General features: G+C 49.1%; 1 protein-coding gene across 1 annotated transcript; it reads left to right on the top strand.

Annotated features, from left to right (window-relative positions):
- The first annotated feature begins 449 nt into the window (after positions 1-449).
- Positions 450-7,568, top strand: LOC132387681 (NACHT, LRR and PYD domains-containing protein 3-like). Its single transcript, XM_059960054.1, has 5 exons — positions 450-823; positions 1,902-1,988; positions 2,144-2,314; positions 6,557-6,727; positions 7,523-7,568. Exons 1-5 carry the CDS (start codon positions 450-452, stop codon positions 7,566-7,568), a joined length of 849 nt encoding a protein of 282 aa, XP_059816037.1.
- Positions 7,569-14,899: the final 7,331 nt, after the last annotated feature.

Here is a 14,899-nt window from a genome sequence, read left to right as displayed (position 1 = left end):
GCCCCTTCTTCACACAAAGAGTCAGGGACCCGCAGCGAGTTCCCAAGACCATCACCGAACTGTACACCTACTATATTTACAACATCCTGAAAAACCCTGGCCTTGAGATTGAGAACCCCCGTGATGTGTTACTCAAGATTGGTCAGATGGCCTTCAGAGGAGTGTCTGAGAAGAAGATTGTGTTTGCAGATGAAGATTTGATCAAGTACAATCTGCAGCCTTCCCAGTTCCTGTCCGGGTTCCTGATGGAGCATTTGGAGAGAGAGGATTCTGCCCGGGGCATATTGTACACATTCCCACACCTCACTATCCAAGAGTTCGTAGCTGCTGTCGCACAATTCCTGAATCCACATCCCGGGGATATCCAGAAATTGCTCACTGAAGCCCAGAACACGACAGATAGGCGATTTGAGGTATTTCTCCGTTTTGTTGCTGGTCTCTCCTCCCCAATGACAGCTCGGGGCCTGGAGGAGATTTTGGGTCCATTTCCAAATGAAACAACCTGCCGGGTGATTGACTGGGTGAAGGAGGAGGTTAAACGCCAGAGTGGAAACACAGAGAGTGAAGCTGGTAAAAGGAGCCTCCTGAACACATTGCACTACCTGTTTGAGTCTCAGAATCGTGGACTGGCTCAGGCCGTACTGGGATCTGTGGAATCACTTTCATTCCGTGAAATGACACTGACCCCAATTGACTGTGCGGTCCTGTCGCATGTCATCGGACTCTGTGATACAATAAAACACCTCGTCCTGGAGAAATGCCACATTCAGTGTGAAGGATTCCAGCGGCTGGGACCCGGGCTGCACAAGTGCCTGGACGTGAGGTAGCTTGATTTATCTCTCACTCTGAACTGTGAATTTGTTCCATTGTGTTGTTTCAATGTAAAGGGATTTGAGAAAAATTGTAGTAAATCAGATTGTGAAGAATTGTGACAAATGATCTGGGGATCGGTCAGTAATTCCCCAAGGACGGGAGGGTTCTGTGGTTCTTTGTGAAGGGATTTTGGATACTTCAGCAGATCAGTGAACAACGCCCATTGGGTTAATGGTAGTAAATCACAGGAATGGCCGTGTTTCTCACTGCCTGTGACACGTCTATTGACAATGTTCCTTCTCACTGTTACTGACACCCAGACTGACACTGACTGCAGCAGGTGGGTCAGAGATTCACACCCCCTTCCCGGTGAGAGACAAGAGACCGTCAGCAGACTGTCTCAGTGAGAAGGAAAGAAATATCATTGTGAGATTGTCCTCCCCAGCCCTTCCCCGTGTGTGACTATGACCATCAGTGTGACTGTGTGACTGTGCTCACTACCAGATACCCAGACCCCATGTGCGCATCTCCTCTCCTGATTGTGGGCCACAGTTCAGACCCACCCCTCCCTTGCAATCTATTTCTGGATCATCCCATCTTATTGGATTATCTTTTCCCTTCGGTATACTCGTGTGCGTCTTCTCATCCGCATTCCCTTCCTCCTGTGGGATCTCTCACCCACAGCTTCTTCCTCCTGCAGGATCTGTCTTCCTATCCCATTTCCTGAGGTGGGATCTCTTCCACTGTCTTCCATCGACATGGCCTCATTCACAAATCTTCCTCACTCTGACAGTTTCTCCCATCGTTCATCCCTGCACTTTCCGACCCTTTCACATCAGGTACACTTTTTTAGCCATCGGGGAATGAGACAGAATATGTGGGGTTTACAGGGTCACACCGATAGACTAAATTGCTGACATTCGGTGAATACGATGGAGCTGGGCAGTGAGTGATATTGACAGTGATGGGAACTCCGATCAGTGATTGACTGAAGGGTTTACTGTTTCCTGAACTATCCGAGTGAGAGAAATTCCGTCAGACACACGGTTTGAATCACTTTGTTCATCAATCTGTCTGTTTGTGTTTAGACTTCGGGAGAATGACGTGGGAGATTCAGGAGTGAAACTGGTGTCTGCGGTTCTGAGGAACCCGGAGTGTAAAATAAACAAATTGGAGTAAGTACCAGACTGTGGGAGTTTGTGTTTACAGTCAGTGGGTGTCTGACACTGAACATTAATGTGATCAGTAATTATCTTACTAATAAACATTGGGGATTTGTACCGTCTCCTGTCTCTCTGTGTCCTTCACCCTCACTCTCTCTCATCTCCAGGCTGAGGGGAGTCGGTCTCACATATTCTGGTGCCGAGGATCTCGCCTCCGCTCTCAGTACAAACCCATTACTGACAGAGCTGTACCTGGGTGGTAATAAACTGGGAGATTCAGGAGTGAAACTGGTGTCTGCGGCTCTTAGGAACCCGGAGTGTAAAATACAGAAACTGGGGTAAGTACCAGACTGTGGGAGGTTGTGTTTACAGTCACTGGATGTCTGACACTGAACACTAACGTGATCAGTAGAAAGAAAGAAACAGAGAAAATATACAGCACAATATAGGCCCTTCGGTCCACAAAGCTGTGCCGAACATGTCCATACATTAGAACTACCTAGGCTTTACCCATAGCCCACTATTTTCTGAGCTCTGTCTATCTATCGAGGAGTTAAAAACCCTATCGGTTCCGCCTCCTCTGACGTTGATGACAGCCTATTCCACACCCTCACTACTCTCTGCGTAAAAGGAAAACTTACCCCCGACATCTCCTCTGTAGTTGCTTCCAAGCACCTTAAAAATATGTCCTCTTGTGCTAGCCATTTCAGCCCTGGGGAAAACCCTCTGACTATCCACATGATCAATGCCTCTCATTACGTTGTACGCCTCTCTGAAGTCACCTCTCATACTCCGTCACCCCAAGAGAAAAGGCCGGGTTTACTCAACCTATTTTCCTAAGGCATTTTTCCCAATCCAGGCAACAACCTTGTAAATCTCCTCTCCTGTATGGCTTCCACGTCCTTCTTATAGTGAGGCGACCAGAACTGAGCACAGTACTCCAAGTAGGGTCTGACCAACGTCCTATATTGCTGCCACATTTCCTCTTGGCTCCTAAATTCAATTCCACGATTGATGAAGGCCAATACACCATACGCCTTCTTAACCACAGAGTCAACCTGCATAGCAACTTTGAGTGTCCTATAGTCTCTGACTCCAAGATCCCTTTGATCCTTCACTCTGCCAAGAGTCTTACCATTAATACTATATTCTGCCATTATATTTGACATACCAAAGTGAAGCACCTCACACTTAACTGGGTTGAACTCCATCTGCCACTTCACAGCCCAGTTTTGCATTCTATCAATGTCCCCCTGTAACCTCTGACAGCCGTCCACACTATCCACAACAACCCCAACCTTTGTGTCATCAAGAAATTTGCTAACCCATCCCTCCACTTCTTTATCCAAGTCATTTATAAAAATCACAAAGACTAGGGGTCCCAGAACAGATCCCTGAGGCACAATTCTGGAACCGGCATCCATACAGAATATGACCCGTCTACAACAACAATTTGCCTTCTGCGGGCAAGCCAGTTCTGGATCCACAAAGCAATCTCCCCTTGGATCCCATGTCTCGTAATTTTCTCAATAAGCCTCGCATGGGGTACCTTATCAAATGCTTTGCTGAAATCCATATACACTACATCTACCGCTCTTCCTTCATCAATGTGGTAAGTCACATCCTGAAAAAATTCAATCAGGCTCGTAAGGCACGACCTGCCTTTGACAAAGCCAAGCTGACTATTCCTAATGATATTTTGCCTCTCCAGATGTTCATAAATCCTACCCCTCAGGATCTTCTCCATCAAATTACCAACCACTGAAGTAAGCCTTACTAGCTTATTATATCCTGGGCGATCCCTGCTCCCTTTCTTGAAAAAAGGGAACAACATCCACAACCCTCCAATCCTCCGTAACCTCTCCCGTCTTCACTCATGATGCAAAGATCATAGCCAGAGGCTCAGCAATCTCCTCCCCTGCTTCCCACAGTAGCCTGGGGTACGTCCCGCCATCTCCCGGTGACTTATCCAACTTGATGTTTTCCAAAAGCTCCAGCACATCCTCTTTCTTAATATTTACATTCTCCAGCTTTGCAGTCCACTGCAAGTCATCCCTACAATCACCAAGATCTTTTCAGTCACGAATACTGAAATGAATGATTAATTAAATACCTCCTCTATTTCCTCCGGTTCCATGCACACTTTTCCATTGTCACACTTGGTTGGTCCTATCCTCTTTCTCTTCACATACTTGCAGAATGCTTTGGGGTTTTCCTTAATGCTGTCTGCCAAGGCCTTCTCATGGCCACTTCTAGCTCTCCTGATTTCATTCTTAAGCTCCTTCCTGCCAGTCTTATAATCTTCCAGATTCATATCATTACTTCGTTTTTTTTAACCTTTCGTAAGCTCTTCTTTTCTTCCTGACTGGATTTACAACAGTCTTTGTGCACCACTGATCTTGTACCCGACCATCCTTTCCATGTCTCATTGGAATGTACCTACTCAGAACCCCACGCAAATATCCCCTGAACATTTTCTACATTTCTTCAGTCCGTTTTCCTGAGAACATCTGTTTCCAATTTATGCTGACAAGTTCCAGCCTGATAGCCTCATAGTTCTCCTTACTACAGTTAAAGGTTTCCCTAACTTGCCTGTACCTATCCCTCTCTAATGCTATGATAAAAGAGATAGAATTGTGATCACTATCTCCAAAATGCTGTCCCACTGAGAGACCTGACACCTGGCCAAGTCCATCTCGCAGTTCCAGATCAAGTACAGCCTCCCCTCTTGTAGGTTTATCTACATATTGTGTCAAGAAACCTTCCTGAACACACCTAGCAAACTCCACCCCATCTGAACCCCTCACTCTAGGGAGATGCCAATCAATAATTGGGAAATTAAAAACTCACACTTCACCAACCCTGTTATTATTACTCCTTTCCAGAATCTGTCTCCCTATCTGCTCCTTTATGTCCCTGTTACTGTTGGGTAGTCTGTACAAAACACCCAGTAGAGCTATCGACCCCTTCCTGTTCCTAACTTCCACCCACAGAGACTCCATAGATAACCGCTCCATGACTTGTTCCTTTTCTGCAGCCGTGACACCATTTCTGATCAACAGTGTCACAACCCCACTTCTTTTGCCTCCTTCCCTTTCCTTCCTGAAACATCTAAAACATGCCACTTGAAGTTATCATTCCTGCCCTTGCACCATCCTAGTCTCTGTAATGGCCACAACATCATATCTCCAAGTGCTGATCCATTCTCCTAGGCTCATATGCTCGTAATACTCCTCACATTAAAATAGACACATCTCAAACCATCGGACTGAGCGCGTCCCTTCTCTATCACCTGCCTATCCTCTTTTACGCACTGTCTCCAAATGTTCTCTATTTCTGAGCCATCCTACCTTTCCTCCATCACATCACTTCGCCCCCACCCAGCACGTCTAGTTTAAATTCTCCCCAGTCGCCTCAGCAAACATCCCCGCCAAATATTGGTCGCCCTGGGATTCAAGTGCAACCCGTCCTTTTTGTGCAGTTCACACCTGCTCCAAAAGATCTCCCAATGATCCAGAATTCTGAATCCCTGCCTCCTGCTCCAATCCCTCAGCCACGCGTTTATCCTCAACCTCATCCTATTCCTATTCTCATTGCCACGTGTCACAGGCAGTAATCCCGAGATTACCACCTTTGTGGTACTGCCTCTCAACTTACTTCTGTACTCTTTCAGGACCTCTTCCATTTTCCTGCCTGTCATTGGTACCAATATGTACCATGATCTCTGGCTGTTCTCCCTCCCACTGTAGGACATCTGAAACATCCCGTACCCTGGCACCTAGAAGGCAGACTGCCATCTGCGTTTCTTTCCTGCATTCAAAGAATCTCCTTTCTGACCCCCAAACTATAGAGCCCCCTATCACTACTGCCTTCCTCTTCCTTTCCCTACCCTTCTGAGCCACAGGGCCAGACACTGTGCCAGAGGGACGGGGACTGTCGCTTCCTCACCCCCGTAGGCCACCCGCCTCCAGCAGTACCCGAACAAGAGTACTTATTGTCAAGGAGTACAGCCACTGGGGTATTCACTAGTAACTGCTTCTTGACCTTCCTTCTCCTGACTGTGACCCATTTCTTCAGTCTCCCGTGGCCCCGGTGTGACCACCTGCCTGTAACTCCTCTCTATCACCTCCTCGCTCTCCCTGACCAGACGAAGGTCATCGAGCTGCATCTCCAGTTCCCTAACTCGGTCTCTAAGGAGCTGCAGCTCGACACACCGGGTGCAGATGTTGCCGTCCGGGAGGCTGGGAGTCTCCAGGATCTCCCACATCTGACACCGAGCACAGAAAACCAGCCTCACACACATACCCTCTGTCTGTACTGTAAACAGATAACCAACCTCGCCTCGACCCTTTATCTCCGAAGCCCCGTTGAGCCAAAGCCTTTCTACCCTGTCTCCCGTTCCTCTGACGCTCGCTCTGTAAATCTGTCTTCCTTTTAAACTCTTCTCGCTGTTCTCACTGGCCGACTTGCGCAGTCGTGCTGAAGAAAATAATCAATAATTGTGTTACTGATGAACACTGGGGATTTGTACCGTCTCCTGTCTCTCTGTGTCCTTCACCCTCACTCTCTCTCATCTGCAGGCTGGACAATGTCGGTCTCACAGATTCTGGTGCCGAGGCTCTCGCCTCCGCTCTCAGTACAAACCCATCTCTGACGGAGCTGGACCTGAGTTATAATAAACTGGGAGATTCAGGAGTGAAACTGGTGTCTGCGGCTCTGAGGAACCCGGCGTGTAAAATACAGGAACTGTGGTAAGTACCAGACGGTGGGAGATTGTGTTTACAGTCACGGGGTGTCTGACACTGAACATTAATGTGATCAGTAATTGTGTTACTGATAAACACTGGGGATTTGTAGTGGCTCCTGTCTCTCTGTGTCCTTCACCCTCAATCTGTCTCATCTCCAGGCTGATGAATGTCGGTCTCACAGATTCTGGTGCCGAGGATCTCGCCTCCGCTCTCAGAACAAACCGATCACTGACGTGGCTGATGCTGGAATCAAACTCGCTGACAGACCGATCTGTCCCTGCTCTCCGCCGCCTCATACTGACCCTCCCGAGTCTGGAGTGGATCTGGTGAGTGTTTGTTAATGTTCAATGTGATAAAATATCCGCGGATCCGCGGGTTTTCTGGTGATATTTGTCTGTGAGTGTTCTTGAAACATTAACCCCGGTCCCCTGTTACTGACACTGTCGTGTCATCTGTTTCAGGCTTGTGGAGAATCTTTTCAGTGAGACCGGGGGGAAGGAACTAAGATCTCTGCAGGAACTCAGACCCGAACTGAGAGTGGATCTGTGAACATCTGAATGTGTGAACATCCCCGTCCGGGGGTTGGGGACTATCTGGCCGATTCCCCGCCCTCCCCTTTAACTAAACCTTCCGCTTTAACTGCCCTTTCCACTTTAACTCCGCGCTCACATTTAATGGCCACGCGCCCGGGGAAATTCCCAACGGTTTCAGCCCGGGGAAATTCCCAATCGGCTCCAGTCTTGAGCTCATTGACATCGGAAGCGTTCTCGTAGTGACGTATTTCCGCCTGTTGTCCAGTGGCGCAGCTTCCTCCGAATATGTGGATTCGAGTCTTCCCACGTGACCGTGATCTCAATCAAATGCCATTCTTTCACATTCATTCACACCATCCGCACTCCCAATGACACCACCCCTTCCCATTCACTCCAACTATCCACATTCCTAACGGTACGCACTCCTACCCATTCGTTTGCATCGTCCAAACTTCCAATAGACCCCACCCCTTCCCATTCACTTCCACTGTTTGCCTGCCAGTGAGCCCCGCCCCTTCCCATTTACCCCCACCGTCTGCACCCCTTCCCAATCATTCCTGTCGTCCGATCTCCCAGTGGGATATGACCCTTCCCATTCACTCACACCATCTACCTCCCAATGGGACTCCTTTCAGTTCATTGCCAAGGGAAATGGGATCTTGGGAATTGGCGGGGACGCTTGAGTTCTGTATTGGACAGAACTCGGAGCGGGGTTAACGAAATCTGACGGGAACGCCGATGGGTTTATTAGTCACACGGAAAGTCGAGGGTCGTGTAGATGTTGACGGCTTTGTAACACTGACGGTGGATACGATCAGACGGAAGGACCTTCGGCACGACTTCCTGAAGATGGGGGGAGGGGTGGGTGTGTGCGAGAGATGTTTATGGTTTCCATGTCCCAACGCCGGGAGATTCATTGCACCCGGTTCCCGGTGTCCACATAACACACAGGAAGTTATGCAGGGTACGGTTCCCGATCTCCCTATCGAGTGGAGGGTGGTCGAGAGTGTCTGTCCTGAGAGGGGCTGCCGATTGAAAAAAATGAATAGGGAGGGAACGACAGAAGGCTTTAGAATGGTCACCAGGAACGGAGTGAAAGGTTGACTGAAAATGGTCTCCGGGGAGAAAGTGATGGGCTGAGTGACAATGGGTGCCAGGGAGGGGGCGATGGGCGGAATTAAGTTGGCCGTGGTTACCTTGTTTCTGATGGCCGGCAGGGAGGGATTGATATACTGACAAGAGAGTGGGAGAGAGAGGCAGAGTTAAATTGAACCGACAGGGTGGGGATTGTGCACTGACTGAAAATTATCACGGGGGGGGGGACGGGGAAAGTTATTTGCTGATTAAATATTGGGTTCTGGATTAAAACCAGAATATAAAATTAATACCAAGGAGAGAATGACGCGCAAATATAACTTTGTCTATAGGGAAGAGGTGACTCGCGCTTTGAAAATCGTGTCCAGGGAGGGAGGGATGCACTGAGAGAAAATGGACGCCAGGAGGTGACAAATCAGAGGGAGTGGCGGCCAGATCTGAAATAGTCTCTGATACCTTTGTTACAATGGCCGACAGGGAGAGAGTGATGTACAGACAACAGAGCGGGAGAGACGCATCGGGTAAAGTGGCCGAAATGCAGTCAGTGGCACATTGAGAAGAGAGAGGGGGTATTGGGGCGATGTAAAATGACCTATTGCTCTGACAGAAAATTGCCGTTGCTTCTCTTAAACTGTCTGACGGGTTTGTGATACCTTGTTTAAAGTGAGCGCAGTGGAGGGAGGTGGTGAGACGGCGATTGAATACGGCCGTCAGCATCGTTAATATTGTTGGGAAAAAGGGAGAGATGTGCTGACTGAGGAGACCCCGTTCGGCCGGGTTGAAACGGGACCAAGGAGGAAGCGACGGCTTGGATAAAATGAACGGCAGAGAAGGAGTGAAGGACACGTTGAATTCAATTAATCCCACCCTACAAAAACTCATTTCAGGGAGGTAACGCCATCAATTTGCGGGAGACTCCCGGAACTCCCGGGAGAGGTGGGATGTCTGCAATAGAGTAGCTCCTTAGCGGCAAGTCAGCTAGTTTAAATAGCGTTAGCTATGCTGATGAACGAATGACACACGTTAAACTCACCTCAACAGAGATGTAACCCAGCAGGAGCAATAGAAAAGTCACTGTTGCAGACAGTGCAGCGAGCAACACTGTCATTATTTTGACCCCTATTTAGGCAGGGGTAAACTTCAGTGTAGTTTGGGGTGAAGTACGTTTTGTATTTTCTGTTTTTGCAATACTCTGCCATGGCGCTCTCTCTCTCTCTCTCTCTCGTTCCCAAGAAAAAACGATTTCCGTGATATTTTATATAAATTGCGGGCGTCAGGGAGCCGCTAACAATATGCGGGAGACTCCCGAAACTTCCGGGAGAGATGAGATGTCCGACGCTTCACTTGAAATGGCCGCTGGGGAGAGAGTGACGGCTTTAGCAGAAGTGAGCACAAGAGAGGGAGGGACGCGCTGATTTAAAATGGGCGAATCCTTGGTTAATGTGGCCGCCAGGGATGGAGTGAGACACTGACTTACAATGGCCACTGTCACACACAGAATCTATGGCGAAAGAACATGCGGTGCCCCTGGATACAATCCCGGGATCGAGTGAGTTATTGATTGTAATAACCGTATTTTAATTTGTGTTTTATATCGCCTTGTGCATTGTACATATGTTTTAAGTGCAATAATTTTGTCATTGAATAAACTAATGTATATATCTCAGATATTCACACATACACATATACGTGTGGGTTTTGGGGAGGAGGTGTGAGGGGTTTGGGATGAAGAGGAGTGAAGGAACGAGGAGTGGACTGATGAGACGGTGAGCGTGGCGAAGTCATTGACTCAATAGGGTAGGAAAGGGGAGGAAGTTCCTGACACAAACTGGTGGACGAAATGGAAAATATAAAGACGCGGTGAGGAGGAGAGAAACGACAGAAACGGAGCAGGAGTGATGTGATCGGGAGGAAGGGGAATGATGGAGCGGGCAGGGAGGGGAAGTGATGGGAGGAGGAGGGACCGGAAGCGATGGTATGGGGATGGCGGGGGGAGTGTTGTGACGGGGAAGGAGGGGAAGTGATGGGACAAGGAGGGAGGGAGAATAATGGGACAGGGTGGGGAGGAATAGGATGGGAAGTGTGGGGGAGTGACTTACTCAATAGAGGAGGAAGGGTTGGTGGTGACATTTCCTTCGTAAATAAGACGGACGGCAAGAAAGGGGAGGGGAGCGCTTACACTGTCACAAAATGGCTGTCGGCAGAAGGTTAAATGGAGAGTTGGGAAAGTGAGGAGGGAGAAAAGGGGGAGGCGAGATAAGGAATTGAGATTGAATAAACAGGAAGTGTGTGAAAGGTGAGGAAATGGATGTGCGCCATTCTACGATGCTGGGAGAGGTGAAGTCAATGGTAAACATCACAAAATGGCCGCCAGCCAGGGTAAGATGGGGGGTGATAGAGGGGAGAGCGAGGGGACAGGGAGCGGAGTGTTTTAGAAGTGACGGGAGCCGAGGGTGGGAGAGGGCGGCTAGTAACAAGGGAGCAGAATCTGCGGGGTTCCCCTGGGGGAGGAATGTGACTAGCACCGTTACCTCCTTCCCCTTCCGTCTCCAAAATCCCGCCTTGATTTTTCTTTCGGGCCAAGCCTCAGGTCGTCCGGACCGAACCTTTTAGGCTGTCCCATGGAGTAGGGGGACGTGTCATCACTGGGGCCTGTCAGAGGCAGGAGTGGGCGGCAGCTTGCCCGACAAGATGGAGGCGAGGTCTGGCGGTGCGGGATGGTTGGCGTGGATCACCACCATTTTCTGCAGGGGGGTGGGGGAGAGGGAGGGGTCAGATTGAGGATGGGAGGGGAGAAAGAGAATGTAAGGAGAGGAGAGGAGACCCACTACCCACTCCCTCAGCCTCTCTCTCCCTCGGTCCCCTCTCTCCATCTCTTCCCCCACCATTCTCTCACCACACTATCCTCCTCTCCCCACCCTATCCTCTCTCCTCTCTCCACCCATCTTCCCACCCTATCCTCTCTCTCCACCTCTCTGCCCACCCTATCCTCCTCTCCCCACCATTCTCTCCACCCTCTCTCCACCCCTCTCGCCACCCTTTTATTCCTTTTCGGCCCCATCTCTCTGAACTGCCTAGTCCATCAGCAATAACAGGAACGATTCTCTAATTCCCTATAAAGTAGAAAATTATAAGTATTATCTCGGATAAATTCCCCCGTGGAAAAGACAGTGATGAGCCAGTTTGAACAATCGTTGTCAGACGAAAAATACAGATACTGGCAACAAATTATTCTGATTTATGTCAGCAGGCAATCACATGTGCGCTCAGAATGAAACCCGTCTGCCATGATATAGACTGTATCGATTATATTGATCAGGTCGGGACCGGGCGTGTTATTCTTTTCTGGCGTTCCCGGTGATGTGAACTTAGGCGATGTGGGGAATTATGAGGACAGAATACATTTTTTCTCCTGACATTCCCGGCGATGTGAAATTGGGCGATGTGGAGAATTACATGAATGTTTTTTTTTCCCCTGTCGTTCCGGGCGAGATGAAATTGGGTTATTTGCAGAATTATGAGGATGCCAGGATGACTTACTGCCATTTAGTGAACCTCGATGTGTGCGGAAATCCATGGCAATTACAAAAAAATAATGTGGATAAATGTAATGTATGAGGAAAATTAAAAGCGAAGTGCATCCAAAATAGGAATTTGCATAATATATTGGAAATGTTTCGTGTGCTGATTCTCGGGTCACCTGGAACACTCTTCACTTGTAAGTAGGGCAACCAGTCAGATTCAGAGATGGTCAGTTGATATTCTCAGCAAGTAACTTCTATCCCCCTGTCAGAGTCATGTTTCCCTACTCCGACATCGTCTCGACGTTATGAGGCAAAAAAATTTGTATCGCGTGCAATTTGTGCTCCTTGCTTAAGAAATACCGACTCGCAATAGAGGAATGTTCACCATCTTGGCTTCTGACGTGGCTGTACTGTGACGGGGATTGGATCACGTGGACTGGATGCTCCGTCACGAAGCTGCTTCATTCAAACAATGACCTGTGCATTCATTCATACTGAGCAAGACGAATGATTTGCAAATATTGCAGATAACCTCTGTCTGGGTTTAGATGGTCGGCGCAATATTGTGGGCCGAAGGGCCTGAAATGCGCTGTAGATTTTTATGATTGACGGTCTGGGTGCAGGGAAATATGTATCCTGTACCGTGCAGTCAAGGCCTAGGAGGCAAAATTTCAGAAGAATGAATACACTGTTCACGACGGATATCAGATGACATTCTTTACCGCTCGTGAATCATTGGAATCCGATAGCAGTGAATCTGAGGTTAACAGTAACTCAACCTTAGCCTTGATGTATAGGGGAGGGCGATTAAGTTGGGGGTGCCTGATTACGGATCATATTTTTTAATGTCATTCCGTTCTCTTTCTCCAGTGAATTTAGTGGCGATTGTCATCCTGTCCCGGGGAAAGTGCGGCCTCTCCTTCTGCATCACGCGGTACCTGTTGTCCATGGCAGCGGCGGATCTATTGGTCATTACCACTGAGGTCGTTTTGTATCAACTCAATTATCATTATTTTTCCGTTTGCTTCCTGAACGTCCTCTCTGTGTGCACTGCTCTCCATGTCCTGTCCCGCATCGCCGTGATCTGTTCCGTCTGGTTCACCGTCACTTTCACCTTCGATCGGTTTGTTGCCATTTGCTGTCAGAAACTGAAAACAAAGTCCTGCACGGGGAGAACGGCGGCCGTGGTTCTAGCGCCATCTAGCGGTCTGTTCTATCTGAGAAACGGCCCACTCGACTTCACTTACAGAGAGATCATTAACAATGTACATTGGTTCTGTTATCACTGACCCGGCGTGGGTGTCGTATGACTGATGTGACATCGTGTTGACTCAATTTCTCCCATTCGGTGTAATTCTGCTGCTCAACGCTCTGACAGTCAGGCACATTTTAGTGGCCAGTCGGGTCCGTAGGGGGCTGAGGGGTCAGAGCAAGGGGGGAAACAGCAGTGACCCGGAGATGGAGAGCCGGAAGAGGTCTGTGGTTTTGCTCTTCACCCTCTCCGGCAGCTTCATCCTCCTGTGGCTGACGAATGCTACAGAATTTATCTACTATCACATCACCGTGATAGGGACATAGGGGAATGACTGGGAAATTATTTTCGCCGGTGCCGGATATTTGTTAAGCGTCCATCCGAAGTACCCGGTGGGGATGACCCGATGTCATTGATCCGTGTGGAGGGGGTGGGGTGACCGGACATCTATTGCTGCCGATGGAATTTACCCCTCCATCCATTGAACCCGGTGTGGTTACTAACCATCCTTGTCTCCCGGTTGTGTGTCCCTACATCCATTGATCCCGGTGTGGTTACTAACCATCCTTGTCTCCCGGTTGTGTGTCCCTACATCCACTGCTCTTGGAGGATTTGACCTTTCATCAGTTGTTCCCGGTGGCCGTGACGCTCCATCCACTCCTCCCTGTGGATGTGACGCTTCATATACTGTTCCTGACAGAGGCTTGTCCTTGTTCATTTCATCTGATGTCAACTCGTAATGTCTGTCGCCATGGATACGATCTGTAGTATCGGCCGTCACTAACACTGAGCCCAATATACATCACTTTTCCTGCCGTCTGACTCTCTGTTACTTTGGTCGAAAGAGTAGCTTACAGCCTTAGAATAAATTCTTAAATACACAAAAATTATTATTAACCCCACTCGGCCGTCCGCTGGATTGCTAAATTTGCTTCCCAACCATTTGTTTCGACCTTCAAACTGTTGACTTCCTTCGGATCGCATCATTGGAGTCAGTCGCATCGAAGCGCCACGTACTTTGCTGCTCGCCTCACCTGCGTTTTCCGGCCGCTGTGTCTCATGTCCGCCCGTCGCGTGCGCCACCGGCCTCAGGTTTCCGTCTATTTTCTACTTCGCTTTTTTCTGATTTCCGTCCCATTGATTCGGTGAAACGGCGCCCGACTGATCAGGCGCCTCCCATATCGTCAGCTTCCCGCTCGAGGCTCCCACAGCTCAACCAACGCCGGCAGTATCTGCAGACTCCAGCACCGACTGCTCAGACAACGCCTCCCATATCCGCAGCTTCCCGCTCGAGGCTCCCACAGCTCAACCAACGCCTCCAGTATCTGCAGATTCCAGCACCGACTGCTCAGACAACGCCTCCAGTATCTGCAGACTCCAGCACCGACTGCTCAGACAACGCCTCCAGTATCTGCAGACTCCAGCACCGACTGCTCAGACAACGCCTCCAGTATCTGCAGACTCCAGCACCGACTGCTCAGTCAACGCCTCCAGTATCTGCAGACTCCAGCACCGACTGCTCAGTCAACGCCTCCAGTATCTGCAGACTCCAGCACCGACTTCTCAGACAACGCCTCCAGTATCTGCAGACTCCAGCACCGACTGCTCAGACAACGCTTCCCATGAGAGTGGCGGACCGCAGTTATTGACTTTCTGCTGCTTCTGGATCGTGTGTTCATGCCGGCTGACGATCTCCTTTCTTCAAACATACTCTGACGTCAATCGACGTTTCAGTCATCGATTCTGGAAAGATTGAGGAGTTTGATCTAAA

The sequence above is a fragment of the Hypanus sabinus genome, unplaced genomic scaffold (genome assembly GCF_030144855.1).
Source record: "Hypanus sabinus isolate sHypSab1 unplaced genomic scaffold, sHypSab1.hap1 scaffold_209, whole genome shotgun sequence".
Classification (NCBI taxonomy): domain Eukaryota; kingdom Metazoa; phylum Chordata; class Chondrichthyes; order Myliobatiformes; family Dasyatidae; genus Hypanus; species Hypanus sabinus.
This window is presented reverse-complemented; position numbering and strand designations above follow the sequence as displayed.